General features: G+C 50.5%; 2 protein-coding genes and 1 long non-coding RNA gene across 5 annotated transcripts in view; 2 read left to right on the top strand and 1 right to left on the bottom strand.

Annotated features, from left to right (window-relative positions):
- DNAJA3 (DnaJ heat shock protein family (Hsp40) member A3) overlaps positions 1–10,255 on the top strand; it is a 46,445-nt gene extending 36,190 nt beyond the window's left edge. Inside the window, exon 11 of the mRNA XM_038540546.1 lies at positions 9,579–10,255. Within this exon, the coding sequence (XP_038396474.1) occupies positions 9,579–9,586 (8 nt within the window). The 3' untranslated portion in view covers positions 9,587–10,255. The remainder of the gene's footprint in view (positions 1–9,578) is intronic.
- On the top strand, positions 1,814–3,961 carry LOC111096309. 2 transcript variants are annotated; one of them, XR_005360929.1, is made up of 2 exons: positions 1,814–2,433; positions 3,226–3,961. It is a non-coding gene; the product is annotated as an uncharacterized LOC111096309 (long non-coding RNA). The 2 variants fall into 2 exon arrangements; XR_005360930.1 differs by having other exon boundaries at positions 1,815–2,433; positions 3,492–3,961.
- Positions 3,964–13,267, bottom strand: NMRAL1 (NmrA like redox sensor 1). 2 transcript variants are annotated; one of them, XM_038540548.1, is made up of 5 exons: positions 12,998–13,261; positions 9,903–10,141; positions 7,553–7,802; positions 6,228–6,418; positions 3,964–4,247 (listed from the first exon to the last, which is right to left on the bottom strand). In XM_038540548.1, the coding sequence occupies exons 1-5, from the start codon at positions 13,038–13,040 to the stop codon at positions 4,068–4,070; spliced, it is 903 nt and encodes a 300-aa protein (XP_038396476.1). In that variant the 5' UTR covers positions 13,041–13,261; the 3' UTR covers positions 3,964–4,067. The 2 variants fall into 2 exon arrangements, with proteins under 2 accessions (XP_038396476.1, XP_038396477.1); XM_038540549.1 differs by having other exon boundaries at positions 4,128–4,265; positions 12,998–13,267.
- Positions 13,268–14,814: the final 1,547 nt, after the last annotated feature.

Raw genomic sequence — 14,814 nt, 5'->3', positions numbered from 1 at the left:
ACAGTAGGGAGTGGTGGAGGCTGGCTGCCCTATCTGAAAGGGATGATCACTCTTCAGCTCCACCCAAGGGGGCCATGAAAGTATGTAATTTAGTGGATTTTAGTTCAACATTATACATCCATCCCCATAATTTTAGAATATTTTCATCACCCTGAAGAGAAATCACATTCCTTAGCAACCCTTACTCCCCCAGACCCTGGCGGCCACGAATCTGCTTCCTGCCTCTACGATCCACCTATTCATATAAATGGACTCATACAGTATGTGATATCTTCTGGTTCTTCCTGGTTGCACTTAATGTCTCAAGGTTCATCTGCCTTGTAGCATGAATCAGTACTTACTCATTTTTATGGCTGAGTAGATTCCATTCCGTGGATAGACCACCTTTGTTTTTGTCATTCCCTGATAGACATTTGGGTAATTTCGTCTTTGGCTGTTACCAGTAGTGCTATGAAATGAAAGCTGACTCATCTCAAAATGTTGGCAGCTATATAAGGTACTTAGGAGTAGTCAAGCTCCTAGAGACGAAGTAGAATAGTTCGTGCAGGGAGGGTGGGGGAGAGGAAATGGGAAGTTAGTTTCATTGGCAGAGTTGCAGTCTGGGAAGATGAGAAAGTTCTGGAGAAGGATGGTGGTGAGGGCTGTATAACAACATGAACATAATTAATGCCTCTGAACTGTACCCTTAAACATGACTAAAAGGGTAAACTTTATATTTTACCACAGGAAAGTGAGAAATGTTGGCAGCTAACTCATGTCTTTTCAGGCACCAAATTTCACAAAATCAGGCACACGTGGCACCTGCCCAGCTGGGCCACCTCCACCAGCAGGATGTTGTGGTGCTGAACCAGACTCCCCAGCACTCTGTGTGGCGTGACCCACACGTGCTTCCTTCCTGCAGTGATGCACAGGCAAGGTACCTTGACCTGAATGTCCAGGGTGCGGGGAAGACCAGTTTCTGTCCAGCCACATCTGGTTGTTGCCAAGAGACAAGGGAAGAGAGTAGACATGAGACTGTTCTAGGTCAGAGAGTTGAAAATACTAAGATTTTTGGACGCCTGGGTGGCTCAGCGGTTAGCATCTACCTTCGGCTCACAGCGTGATTCCCAGTTCAGGGATCGAGTCCCACATTGGGCTCCCTGTGGGGGAGCCTGCTTCTCCCTCCCTCTGCCTGTGTCTCTGCCTCTGTATCTCTCATGAATAAATAAAATCTTAAAAAAATAAAATAAAATACTAGACTTTTTTAAAAAAAGATTTTATTTATTCATATGAGAGAGAGGCAGAGACACAGGCAGAGACAGAAGCAGGCTCCATGCAGGGAGCCTGACCCAGGACTCGATTCCGGGTCTCCAGGATCAGCCCTGGGCTGAAGGCGGCGCTAAACCGCTGAGCCACCCAGGCTGCCCAAAATACTAGACTTTTTACATTTTTTTTAATACTAGACTTTTAAAAAACATTTTTATTTATTTGAGAGCAGGAGGAGCAGAGGGAGAGGGGAACCAGGCGCCCCACTGAGCAGGAAGCCCTATATGGGGCTCAATCCCAGGAACCTGGGATCATGACCTGAGCTGAAGGCCGACTCTCAACCAACTGAGCCACCCAGGAGCCCCTAAAATACTAGGATTATTTTATTTATTTATTTATTTATTTATTTATTTTATTTATGATAGTCACACAGGGAGAGAGAGAGAGAGAGAGGCAGAGACATAGGCAGAGGGAGAAGCAGGCTCCACGCAGCGGGAGCCTGATGTGGGATTCGATCCCGGGTCTCCAGGATCGCGCCCTGGGCCAAAGGCAGGCGCCAAACCGCTGCGCCACCCAGGGATCCCCTAGGATTATTTTTTAATAGACTACTTTTTAGAACAGTTTAGGTTCTCAGCAAAATTGAAAGTACAGGGATTTCCCCTATACCTTCTGGCCCCACATGCACAGCCTCCCCTACTAATACACCTCTACGAGAGCAGGACATTTGTTCCATTCAAACCTATAATGATCCATCATCATCATCCAGAGTCCAGTTTACATCAGGGTTTGCTCCTGGTGCTGTACTTTCTGTGGGTTTGGACAGATCTGTCATGACATGGATCCATTATAATATACAGAGTAGTTTTACAGCTGAGGATTTGGTGTTTGTGTGCAGTGTGGATGGTTCATGGCGTAGAGCATCCCGATTGTTGTGCACAGTGCTATCTACTTCATTGGCTTTGGGACATGGGCTGCTCCCACTGAGGTCAGCTGCTTTGGCCACACCTGGGATGAGGTCAGTGGGTGTGACCCTTTATGAGGGACAGGAACGGGCTGAAGGGTACTGGAGGCCAACAGGATTTGACCTTATGTGTCAGGAGGAGGGTGACCCAGAGGTGTCAGATACCACTTTCACAAATGATCTATCTCATGGCACCCTCAGAACAGCCTGGCCAGGTGTAGCACCAGGTGAGCAGACTGGCAAGGCTCAGTGACATGCTCAGGTCCTGTCACTTTTTTTTTTTTTTTTTTTTTTTTTTAAGATTTTACTTATTCATGAGAAACAGAGAGAGGGGGGGCAGAGACACAGGCAGGGAGCCTGACATGGGACTCGATCCTGGGTCTCCAGGATCACACCCTGGGCTGAAGGCAGCACTAAACTGCTGAGCCACCCAGGCTGCTCAGGTCCTGTCACTTTGGAACTCAATGTGGACTCGCTGGTTTGCTCTGCACCTGGGCACAGGGCCCCCCTCCCAGGCTCTGCTGACCTTGGGCCACTCTCAGATCACACCACAGTGAGTCTCAGCCCCAACAGATGGACTTCCCACCCTGGGGAATGGGGGACTTGGCATCACACGGGGCTGGATATGGATGGCCTGTCATTTTCCTGCTGATGCTGCGGGGCTCGGAAGCCCACACCATCAGCCTTCCTGCTCTGCCTGTAGTGGGGATACTTGCTACCCTCCCTCAAACCTCAGAGGCTATCCCTGGCCCCCTCCTCCCATTCCTATCTATGCCTCCTCGTCTCTGCAGCTCTGTGTCAATCTGTAACTATCCATCCATATTTGTATCTGGTTTTCCCACCAACCCATGCTCAAAGCAAAGAGCATAACCTTTTTGGTTAATGTATTTAGGGCCCAGCACACTGGTAGGTTGTCAAACAAATGCTTTTTCAAGTAATCAATTAATGGAAAAGAAAAAAAAAAAAAGTAATCAATTAATGGATCAAATGAATGTAGTAGGGCTGCTATCTTTCTTCAGGACTGCAGGTACAGAGGCCTGAGGAAGGAGCCATGATAGAAGTTATGCAAATCCGTTAGTGTTTGCAAACAAGCCTGCCAAGGGACCTCCAGCACATGACTGGTGTTCTCTGGGCTCTCTGCTTCCTCTTCTCTAAAGTGAGTGGGAGAAGTCGAACCTGCCCTGCCATCCCAAGCCTGTGTGCATACTACAAGCGAGGCAGCGCTGTCCCTTCCTTGGCTTTGCCTCCCAGCCTTTGCTATAAGCAGCCCATCACCTTTTTTCAGTGGCATGCAATCGTGGCGACCTCTGCTGCAGTCTGTCCCTGCCCTTCAGACGTTCTGTCCAGCCTGTTTTGAAGATCACCCACATCGTAGGGCTGCCGTGGCTGAGGGAAGACCCCACCCCAGAAAGTGGGAAAGAGAAAGGGAGAAGGCGCTTCTGGTCTTGCCGCCTTCAAACTCCAAGGAGCAGCCAGTTGACCTCACCAGCTCTCTGGAGATGAAGGCTGTGTGCACTGGGGTATCATGAGGCATTGCTTGTGGCTGGGGTGCAGAAGGCCCTCTGTGCCCTGGACTCTACACCATCAAATGTGGTAGAAACAGTGCTCAGAGCCGCTTCTTTGGGCCTCAAGCCCCCTGCAGGGGAGGGGCACTGGAACCCTGCCACATGATGCTTCCTATAGGAATTTTCATACCCTAGCAGCTGCCACCCCAACCCCAGTCCCTGAAACAAAGCCCTTTTCTTTTGGAAGCCATCTGTGAGAACAATCGCCTTTACTTGAAAAATAATTTTTTTGTAAAACAAGGGATCACTGTGCTGCACCTCCCCGTCTCCCCAGATGGGGCTGAGAGGTGGCAGGGTCAGAGTCCAGCAAAGTCCCCTTTGTGCTGCTCCAGCCACTGGTCCAGTGTCCTGGCCTTGGGGTTGAGCCTCAGGGTCAGTTCGATGTCACGGTCAGGCTTCAGGGCATAGAAACGGAACATGTTGGCCAGGTCACGGGCACCTGGGAAGCCCTGCTTCTCGTAGTCCTCCGGGGTCGTCTAGAAACAGAGAGGAGTCTGGTGGGTCTGTCAGTATCTCCAGCGCCCCAGCTGGACCCACTGGGAACCCACTCCCAACCCAAGTCCTTTCCAGTAAGTTCATCTGAAAACTCTTCTACTACAAAGATTAAAGCTAAAAAACAAAACAAAAAAACCGTTTTAAGTCAACTGCTGCTCTTTCAAGGGGCACCGAGCTAGTTCAGTCAGAGCGTGTGACCCTCCATGCTGGGGTCATGAGTTCGAGGCCCACGGTGGGTGTACAGATTACTTAAAAAAAAAAAAAAAAAATCGGGATCCCTGGGTGGCGCAGTGGTTTGGTGCCTGCCTTTGGCCCAGGGTGTGATCCTGGAGACCCAGGATCGAATCCCACATCGGGCTCCCGGTGCATGGAGCCTGCTTCTCCCTCTGCCTGTGTCTCTGCCTCTCTCTCTCTCTCTCTCTGTGACTATCATAAATAAATAAAAATTTAAAAAAAAAAAAATTCAGGGACGCCTGGGTGGCTCAGTGGTTGAGCGCCTGCCTTTGGCTCAGGGTGTGATCCCGGATTTCCAGGTTTGAGTCCCGCATCGGGCTCCCTGCATGGAGCCTGCTTCTCCTTCTGCCTGTGTCTCTGCCTTTCTCTCTGTGTGTCTCAAATGAATAAATAAAATCTTAAAAAAAAAAATCATCCTTTTTTTTAATAATAAATTTATTTTTTATTGGTGTTCAGTTTGCCAACATACAGAGTAACACCCAGTGCATAAATCTTTCTCTTTCAAGATCATGGGATGGAAACTCTCAGCCCTTTCCAAACCAGAATTCTGCAAACATCACTTTGTTGTTCAAAAACCAAAGCTGTTCCCCTTTGCTGACCAAACTGCATCTAAACTTCTCAGTTTGTCAAAATCTCCACAGCTGCTTCAGACCTTTGTCTAGATGTAACGCATGGCCATTTAGGACATGTTTTCTAGAGCACTTCACTATACTAAGGAAACACATCTATTATTCCATTCCATCCTAACCAGGGAAGGAGATACTAGTCCCATACCCATTTTATAGATAAGGAATCTGAGGCACAGAGGGTCAGGGATTGTGCCCCAAGGTCATACACTGGTGGGTGTTCAGGGCTGGGAGCAGGATCCCAGTTGGGTGGGGGGTCTGACCCACCTGAAACAGGTCTTGCCATGCCCCCCACCCCCATCATTGCTCTGCTTATTTCTAGGAGCTCTAGGGGTGGTTTTTGCCTTTTTTTTTTTTTTTTTAAGATTTATTTATTTATTCATGAGAGACACACAGAGAGAGGCACAGACACAGGCAGACAGGCAGAGGGAGAAGCAGGCTCCATGCAGGGAGCCTGACATGGGACTCGATCCCGGGTCTCCAGGATCACGCCCTGGGCTGAAGTCGGCGCTAAACCGCTGAGCTACTCCGGCTGCCCTGGTTTTTGTCTTTTAATGATTTGGGTTTCCCAGACTTCCTTTAGTAAGTCTTACTACCATAATGGGAAGGCCAAATAAACAAGGCACCTGCGGGTCTGAACAGAATGACTTGAGGGTTGGCAGGGACAGAAGTGGACAGAGGGTCTCCCGCCCACCCAGCAAGGCCGAGAGAAGACAGGGTGGGGCCCATGTCTCTGGCCTCATTCCCCTTCCCTCCCTCATGTCACACCCCTAGAGAAGCCCAGGATCCCTGTTGTGTTCACTCCTTGCCTTGGCCCCTAGGGTCCCCTCTTCCCAGAAACCTTCCTCTCCATTTGGTCAACTGCCTAAGCTAGAAATTTCTCTCAGCAGCCACACTTGGCTCCCAAGTACAGCATGACAAATGTTCACAGCGATGAATTCAGATTTACCTTGCCCAGAGTAATGGGGCAGCCCTAGATACTACTTCTCTACTCTACATAAAGCCCCCACTGGGGGTTAGAACGACCAGAATGGGACTGCCAGAGTCCCCAGTGGGAGCTGGGTCCTCACCCATCCCAGGCCCAGGGCAGCAGGAGCCCACCTTGGCATCACACACGGCCTTCCCGGTGTGCTTGGAGAGCAGAGCGGCATACTCTTCTGCTGTGTGCTTGCAGGTACTGAGCCCAATGTTCCGGCCGACATATTCTTCTGGCATCTTCAGCAGGCTGAGCACCACGGGGCCCAGGTCGGTCACAGATATGCCGTCCATGGGCACATCACCCATGGGCAAGCCTGGGGGGGAGGAGGGGTGTGCTGGCACACATCTCAAGGGTTTGAAGCTGGTGTTTGCACCAGCCAATCACCTGGACATGTGCACAGGCCAGCACCTCAGTGTCTGTGGTGAAGAAGCAGCAGTGGTGTTTAGTCAGGACACGGGATGCAACCCGAGCCCTGCCATCTTGGCACCTGTTTACACTCTGCGCCCTGGTTACTCCATTCACAGCGTGGGGAGAACACTGGACCGGCGTACCGTCTCAGGGCAAAGACAGGAACCAAAAGGAACTGAAGGGGCTGCTCTCATGGCACCGGCTGGAAAGCCAACGACACTAGCAGGGAGGTCTGCGTGCCGAGGGCAGGGTCTGGCCCAGAGCAGTACGTGGCAGAGGCTCTGTAAATGTCTTATATCAGTGAGCGACTCAACTGCCAAGGTGGTTTGGTGGACAGAGAGACACGGCGTTATCTAGATGTGGCCCCAGGAGCGCTTCGGTCCTGCCGCACTCCTCACCTGTGAGAAGGTGCCACCGCAGTTGCCCTTTCAGATCACCCAGAGGCCTCGTTGGCTCAGAGCTCAACTAGAGACGGAACACAAGAGGTATCCCTGACCAGCTTTGCAAACTATAACGGGCAATGCTGGTTTGTCAGCACTACGACCGTGCCGCGCTCTCTCCCTGCTGTTCATGCACAGGGTGAGGGGTGGCTGGCTGAGGACTCCAGCCAACCACAGGACACAAGCTGCATAAGGATCCCTGCAGCCCGTTTGCAGACTGAGAAGAAAGTGCTTTCCTACTTTGTGAAACCTACCACTGGACCTGATCTTCCAAATCCTCTCCTTACACCTGAAGGAAAAGTCACAATAAGCACATTCGTCTCTGTAGCAGATGAAGCATTGCAACATTGCATCACTGCATCACTGCATCATTGCCTCCTGGCAGATTTTCTCGTTGCCTCTGGAAAAGTCAGTTACACTCATTTCACAGAGCAAGACGCAGAGGCCCAGCAAGGTTACATGCTCTGTTCAAAGTCACAAGCCTAACATGAAAGAACCAGGGCTGGGACCCAGAACCACCTGAGGACAAGCCACTTTTCTGCAGCACCCACAGCTCCCCTTAGTGAGCCGACGCTCAAGGAAGGAGGAAGGGCACTCACTCAGCAAGTAGCTCTTTCCATCGGGGGCTTTCTTGGGCAAGAAGTAGGAGAGGAGGTTCTCAAAATAGCAGGACAGCCGCACGCTGGTCATGGGAACTCCAATGTCCCGGAAATACTGCTCCACCTCCCCTTTGCCATCAAAGTGGCCTGCTGCCAGTCTCCCGGCCGTCAGCTTCTTGATGTTCTCCAGGCCACTGTAGACCACATAGTGAAGGCCCAGGCGCTTGGCCACGTTGGCCAGCAGCTTTCCCTGGTGAGCAGGAAAGGAGAAACCACAAAGCTAAGAGGGAGGATATGCGTCCGCCGCCACAGCCCTGGCTTGCCTACCCCTGCTGCCACCGTACCTGATGCTAAGAGGCCCACACCACTTCACCCTGATAAGGCTCCCTCTCCTGGAACGATGCTCACAGGTGGTGCCACGCCCTCTCACGTACCACTGTAAGCCTTCTACCTAAGCATCACCTCTCTAGATCCTCTGGGTTGCTGTACTTCCTGTTATGACCAACTCTGGCCCACCCCGTGCACTGTGCGGGTGGGGGAGGGCAGGTCTGCTGCTTGGGAGAGGGCCACACCAAGTCCACCAGGGAGCAGGTGCAGCTCAGGGGTAAAGCACGCGCACTGCTCGGGCGCCACACCAGCTCTGCAATGCACTAGCCACATGACCATGAACTGGGCCCTCAATCTGACAAGGGTCCCTATGAGAGACTCAAGAAAAGATAAGGAGAGAAAGCCACACGAAGGCCAAGACAGAGACTCGGTGACATGGCCACGAGGAGAGCCAGCCGCTGCCAGAAGTTGGAAGAGGCAAGGAGTGGAATCACCCTCAGAATGTCCTTCTGAAAGCGCCCCGATTCTGGACTTTGGGCCCCCAGACCGGAGAGAGTCAATTCCTGTGATTTGAAGCCAAGCGGCTTGTACTGGCAGCCACAGGATGAGAACACAGGCTCTTGGGATAATGAGCCAAGACCACGATCCACCAGAAAAACTGTCATCCTCCACTCTGTGGGATGGGCTTCCATGGAAGACCTATTCAAAGAAAATGTCAAGGGCAGCCCCCGTGGCGCAGCGGTCTAGCGCCGCCTGCAGCCTGGGGTGTGATCCTGGAGACCCGGGATCGAGTCCCATGTCAGGCTCCCTGCATGGAGCCTGCTTCTCCCTCTGCCTGTGTCTCTGCCTCTCTCTCTCTCTCTCTCTCTCTCTCTGTCTCTATGAATAAATAAATAAAATCTTAAAAAAAAAAAAAAACAAAGAAAGTGTCAAGGCTAAAAAGTTTGGAGGGACGCCTAGATGGCTCAGTGGCTGAGCATCTGCCTTTGGCTCGGCATGATCTCAAGGTCCCAGGATGGAATCCCGCATCGGGCTCCCTGCAGAAGGGACCTGCTTCTCCCTCTGCCTACATCTCTGCCTCTCTCTCTGTCTCTCATGAATAAACAAAATCTTAAAAAAAAAAAAAAAAAAGTTTGGAGACCAGGGAGCCGATCACGCCTCCCTTTCTTTAACCAGCCCAGGACAGAGCCGTGGCTGGTTGTGGACAATGCAGGGCTGAGTGCTGACAGTCAGCCGGGACCCCTCCTCTGCCACCAACAGTACATCCCACAGACCCGAGTGCCCCGTACCAGTGTCCCCATTGTCAGTGAGACAGAACGAGGGCCATGTCTCATGTTCTCTTATCTCCTGTCCACCCCTGCCAGCGGGGCTCAATAACCCAACTAACTGGAATGTGGGTGGAAAACAGGATAAACAGAACCACACCACATATGACAGGGACACAGGGACTTTCTGGGGTGACGGGAATGTATTCTGATGAGATTGGGTATATTTACCGATCTGGGTGTATTGATTTTCAAGCTTCCTCCAACAATACAATTAAAACGTATGCATCTTATCAGAAAATGATGGGTCAACAGAGATGGTTTGTTACAAAGTGTAAGAAGTCACTGGATGACAAAGTAGATTCTCAGTTGCCTGAGGCTGGGGGCAGGTGGTAACTGGGAGTGACTGCTAATAGGTATGAATTTCTTTTCAGGGTGGTAAAATGTTCCGGAATTAGGTGGTGGTGTGGTGGCACAACCTGGAGAATATACACTGAATTATACACTTCCAAAGGGCAAGCAATGGTGCTTGAATGACATCTAAACAAAAGTCACTGGAAGAGAAAGCAGCTGCCTCCTTCACTCATTAAAGTCCAAGAGGACTGTGCAAAAGAGGAGGGAAAAGGCCTGCAGTGGACATCGGTCATAGGCAGGGTCAGCCCCTCTCCAGCAAGTTGGAGCTGCCTCCAGGGAGCTCCTTCTAAGATGTCCTGCTCGTAGGCCGCCCTGCCCACGCCCTCCCTCCGACCTGCCCTCACCTGCTTGACCTCCTGCTCCTGGCTGCAGTTCTCCCAGTAGTTGGTCACAATGAAGGCGGCATGCGCCCCAGTCAGGGCCAGCTCCATGCTGGCCTCATCATCCTGGTCTCCCTGTACCACTTCTGCACCCTGCAGCCTCAGCTCCTTTGCTGCCTTCTGTCCAGGGTTCCGCGTCACCACTCGAACTCTAAACGTCCCATCTTCCAGGAGCGTCCGGGCCACGGAGCCTCCCTGAGCACCTGTGAAGAGTCAGAAACACCTGCAGGGTTGGACCTGCCAGTGGGTCCTGCTAGGGGGAAGCCCCAAAGGGAACGCTCCACCACACCCAAACACCCAGACACTTTTCACCTGTGATCTTCATTAAACACTTTATATCATTGTAAAAATGAAAGCTTTACTGAGATAAAATTCACTCACCTTTAAAAGAGTACCTAATTTACATTTACTTAAGTATTTTGGGGGATGCCTGAGTGGCTTTAGCAGTTGAGCGTCTGTCATTGGCTCAGGGCAAGATACTGGTCCTGGGCAGCCCCCCTACCTTTTTAAGACTGAGGGGTGCCAGGGTGGCTCAGTCAAATGAGCATGCAACAACTCTTGATCTCAGGGTCATGAGTTTCAGCCCCACTCTGGGTGTCGAGATTACTTAAAAAAAAAACAAAAAACACCTTTAAAAAATATTTTTAAATAGGGCAGCCCGGGTGGCTCAGTGGTTTAGCGCCGCCTTCAGCCCAGGGCCTGATACTGGAGACCCAGGAACGACTCCCACGTCGGGCTCCCTGCATGGAGCCAGCTTCTCCCTCTGCCTTTCTCTCTCTGTGTCTCTCATGAATAAATAAATAAAATCTTTCAAAAAAAATGACTGAGAAAATGAGAAAAAGGGATCCCTGGGTGGCGCAGCGGTTTAGCGCCTGCCTTTGGCCGGGGGCACAATCCTGGAGACCCGGGATCAAATCCCACGTCGGGCTCCCGGTGCATGGAGCGTGCTTCTCCCTCTCCCTGTGTCTCTGCCTCTCTCTCTCTCTCTCTGTGACTATCATAAATTAATAAAAATTTTTAAAAAATGAGAAAAAGTAAAATCATCAAAAGAAGAAAATAAAAATCATCCATGGGGCAGCCCCGGTGGTGCAGCGGTTTAGTGCCGCCTGCAGCCCAGGGCGTGATCCTGGAGACCCTGGATCGAGTCCCACGTCGGGCTCTCTGCATGGAGCCTGCTTCTACCTCTGCCTGTGTCTCTGCCTCTCATTCTCTCTCTGTGTCTTTATGAATAAATAAATTTTAAAAAATCTTAAAAAAAAAATCATCCATGAATATACATATAAGAAAATTGGCTGCAGCACTATTTGCAACAGTGGAAATTTGTAGACCAACGACTTGTCTTTTGGTAAGAATCTGGTTGAATATGTGATCAATCCATGCAAAAGCGATTAAAAAGAATGTGGCAGATCTGTGTGTGTGCCTTGAACAGGTGCATGCAAGCTCTACTGGAGTGAAAAGGCAAGTTGCAAAGGCAACCACCCTCACACAGTACCGGTGGGAATGTAAAATGGCATAGTCGCTTTGAAAAACAGTCTGGTGGGTTCACAAAGTGCTAAACACAAGAGTTACGAGATGATCCAGCAATTCCATTCTAAGCATATACACCCCAAATTCAAAATATGTCTACACAGGGGATCCCTGGGTGGCTCAGCGGTTTAGCGCCTGCCTTTGGCCCGGGGTGTGATCCTGGAGTCCCGGGATGGAGTCCCGGGATTGAGTCTCACGTCGGGCTCCTGTCGTGGAGCCTGCTTCTCCCTCCTCCTGTGTCTCTGCCTCTCTCTCTCTCTCTCTCTCTCTATGTCTATCATAAATAAATAAATAAATCTTTAAAAAAATGATTTAAAGAAATATGTCTACACAAAAACTCGTACATGAATATTCACAGCAGTATTATTCACAATAGCCAAAAAGTAGAAACAAATCAAATGTCCATCAACAGATGAGTGGATAAACACAACACGGTCCACCCATAAAATGGAATATTATTCAGCTATGAAAAGGAATGAAGTACTGATACATGCTACGAAGAGGGTGGTGCCTGGGTGGCTTGGTGCATTAAGTGTCCAACTCTTGATTTCAGCTCAGGTAATGATCTCAGGGTTGCACTGGGCATGGAGCCTGCTTAAAATTCTCTCTCAGGGGTGTTTAGGCGGCTCAGTAGGAGTTAAGCATCTGCCTTCAGCTCAGGTCATCTAGCCCAAAAATCTTAAAAAAAAAAAAAAAAAAAAAAATCACTAAGACTCTCTGCTCCTCCTCTTCCCACAAAACCCAAAAAATAAAAAACCCTCCAAAGGTTACAAAAGGTAACCTCAAAAACATGATGCCAAGTTAAAGCGGCCAGACACAAAAGGCCACAACCTGTATGACTTCATTTATACAAAACGTCCAGAATGGGCACACCTACAGACAGAAAGTAGACTGGTGTCTGCCAGGGGCTGGGGAAAGTTAGGAGAAACGCTAGTGGGTATGAGGTTTCCTTTGGGAGCGGTGAAATGTTCTAAGGCAGACTGTGGTGATGGCCACAGAGCTCTGTGAATAGACGAGAAATCAGCAAACTGCATACTTTAAACGGGTGAGTTATATGGTATATGCGTTATATCTTAACCTGTTCTAGGTTTTTAAATATATATATATATATGAAAAGAAAGAAGAAAAGAAAAAAAAGAAAAGAAAAGAAAAAGAAAAGAAAAACAAGATGGGGACAAAATAGGACACTGGGCCATTCAAGAAAATAATGATCATCTTTGTGTATCTCTGGCAGGATTCTCTAGAAACTTGATGACCGTGATGGATGGGGTCGCCCAGCCGGAGGTGGGAGGGAAGATGCAGTTTGTACCGTGTGCAAGTGCCACTTATTCGAAGAAGCTAAAGCAATTAATTTCTTTTAAGGATTTTAAAGATGTTCGACCGCTGAGCCACCCAGGTGCCCCCCCCCCGTAAGGCGAATGTGACCCCGAGTCCTACCCCCGGGTCAGGGGTCCGAGACGCAAGGCCCTCCATCCAACTCCATCCCGGGGACGCCCCCCAGGCCCTGCGGGGCCGGGGTCGCGCTCGCTCACCTGTGGCCCCGAACACCACCACCACCAGCTTCTCGTCTGCCATGCGAGCCGCCGCGGGAACTGCGGCCCCAGAGGCCCGGGAGGCGGGGGGGGCCGCGCGGGGTCGGCGATGGGGACAGGGGTCCCTCCCGGGACCACCTCGAGGGCCCGACGGGCGGGCGGCCGGGAGAAGTCGGGGCCCACGACTACCCCCTGCTAGCGCTCGGCACCCCGACCCCGGCCCGGCCCCCACCTCCCGCCGCAGCCCGGGTGGGAGACGCTGGAGGGGAGAACCGAGCACCCCGCCCCCCGCCCGCCTCCTGGGACCTTGCAGCCGAGTCCACCGCCGGAGGGGGGGTCGTGTGGAACCTGCGAGAAGGCCGCCCCCCAACCCCCGCAGCTCTCGCCCCATCCTGGCAAAGCCACCTGTTCCGGGCCGCCCTGTGCGAAGGGAGCCCAGGCCGCGCTGCTTCGGGACTCCCCCTGTCGGGGCCCTGACTCGGCGCGGGGCCGAACCTCCACCCCCCTCGGCGGACGCAGATGGTTCGTCCCGGCGCGCGCGGGCTCCGGAGTGCGACTGCGCAGCGCGGCCTGGGCTCGCGGGAACCCCGAGTGCACGTGCGGAGCCGCTTGGCGGGAGGCCTGCGGAAGAAAAAAAAAAAAAAAAAACAACAGAAACAGAAACAAAAAACACCCCACAGTCTACCACGCATGAACATCTGAACTTGCAGACATGGGGTGTCACCTGAAGATAATTAAATCCCTATGTGGGACTCTCAAACCCCCAGGCTCTGAGTTCTTGCAAGCCTGAGTCACATTTGAGGTTGCTACTAGATGCAGATTTATCTTAACAGGAAAAGTGAGATTTCTTTGTGTTCAACTAGAACTCAAAAATGGCCCTGTAGCTCCTTTCTGAAAACTTAACTACTGGGTAAGAACGTTGTTTTTTTGTTTTTGTTTTTGTTTTCCTTTCACTCATTCATTGCAAACTGTGTATTGACCCATCCAGGAATGTCAGCTTTCCTAACAGCAGGCACATCTCGGTATTCACTGCTGAATTTCCAGCACTTAGCAGAGCACGTGGCAAGTAGGCGCTCAATAAATATTTGCTGATTGATCAGTTGTCTAAACATCTAGACACTGGAGTTCTGGGGAAACCCAACTGACACTGGTGCTGTTTTTCTGAATCTGGTGGTGGAGATAACTCACAGGGTCATGTGTATTTTATGTATGTAAAAGACTGGTCTTGGGACGCCTGGGTGGCTCAGTGGTTGGGCTTCTGCCTTTGGCTCAGGGCATGATCCTGGAATCCGGGATTGAGTTCTGCATCACTGGGCTCTCTGCATGGAGCCTGCTTCTCCTTTCTCTCCTTCTTTCTGTATGTCTCTCATGAATGAATGAATAAAATCCTAAAAAAAAAAAAAAAAAAAAGACTGGTCTTTATTATGAAATGCATGTATTTATTTATTTAATATTTTATTCATCCATTCATGAGAGACACAGAGAGAGAGAGAGGCAGAGACACAGGCAGAGGGAGAAGCAGGCCCCATGCAGGGATCCCAATGTGGGACTCCATCAGGATCCTGGGTCTCCAGGATCACTCCCCAGGCCGAAGGCGGCGCCAAACTGCTTTGCCACCCAGGCTGCCCGCATGTATTTATTTTAATACACATTAAGTGTACTCGTGTTTATATTTATAAAATATTTATAAAAATGTAATATATATTTTATATAAATATTAAATATTTATATAAATTTCATCTACATGTTTATCTTGAATAAATCTCTTGCAGTGTCCTCTGCATTCTGTTATGTTATGCTGTATACAGAGACTGTAA

The sequence above is a fragment of the Canis lupus genome, chromosome 6 (assembly GCF_011100685.1).
Source record: "Canis lupus familiaris isolate Mischka breed German Shepherd chromosome 6, alternate assembly UU_Cfam_GSD_1.0, whole genome shotgun sequence".
Classification (NCBI taxonomy): domain Eukaryota; kingdom Metazoa; phylum Chordata; class Mammalia; order Carnivora; family Canidae; genus Canis; species Canis lupus.
The sequence above is the reverse complement of the archived record's forward strand: the minus strand, read 5'-3'. Positions and strand labels throughout refer to the sequence as shown.

What these genes read in the sequence shown, in the direction of transcription:
- NMRAL1 (XM_038540548.1), bottom strand. Translation starts at nt 13,040, where the DNA reads ATGGCAGACGAGAAGCTGGTGGTGGTGGTGTTCGGGGCCACAG. An exon ending in TGGAAAGAGCTACTTGCTGA is followed by an intron (nt 6,419 to 7,552) that starts GTGAGTGCCCTT and finishes CCTCCCCCCCAG; the next exon opens with GCTTGCCCATGGGTGATGTG. An exon ending in AGGCCGTGTGTGATGCCAAG is followed by an intron (nt 4,248 to 6,227) that starts GTGGGCTCCTGC and finishes CTCTGTTTCTAG; the next exon opens with ACGACCCCGGAGGACTACGA.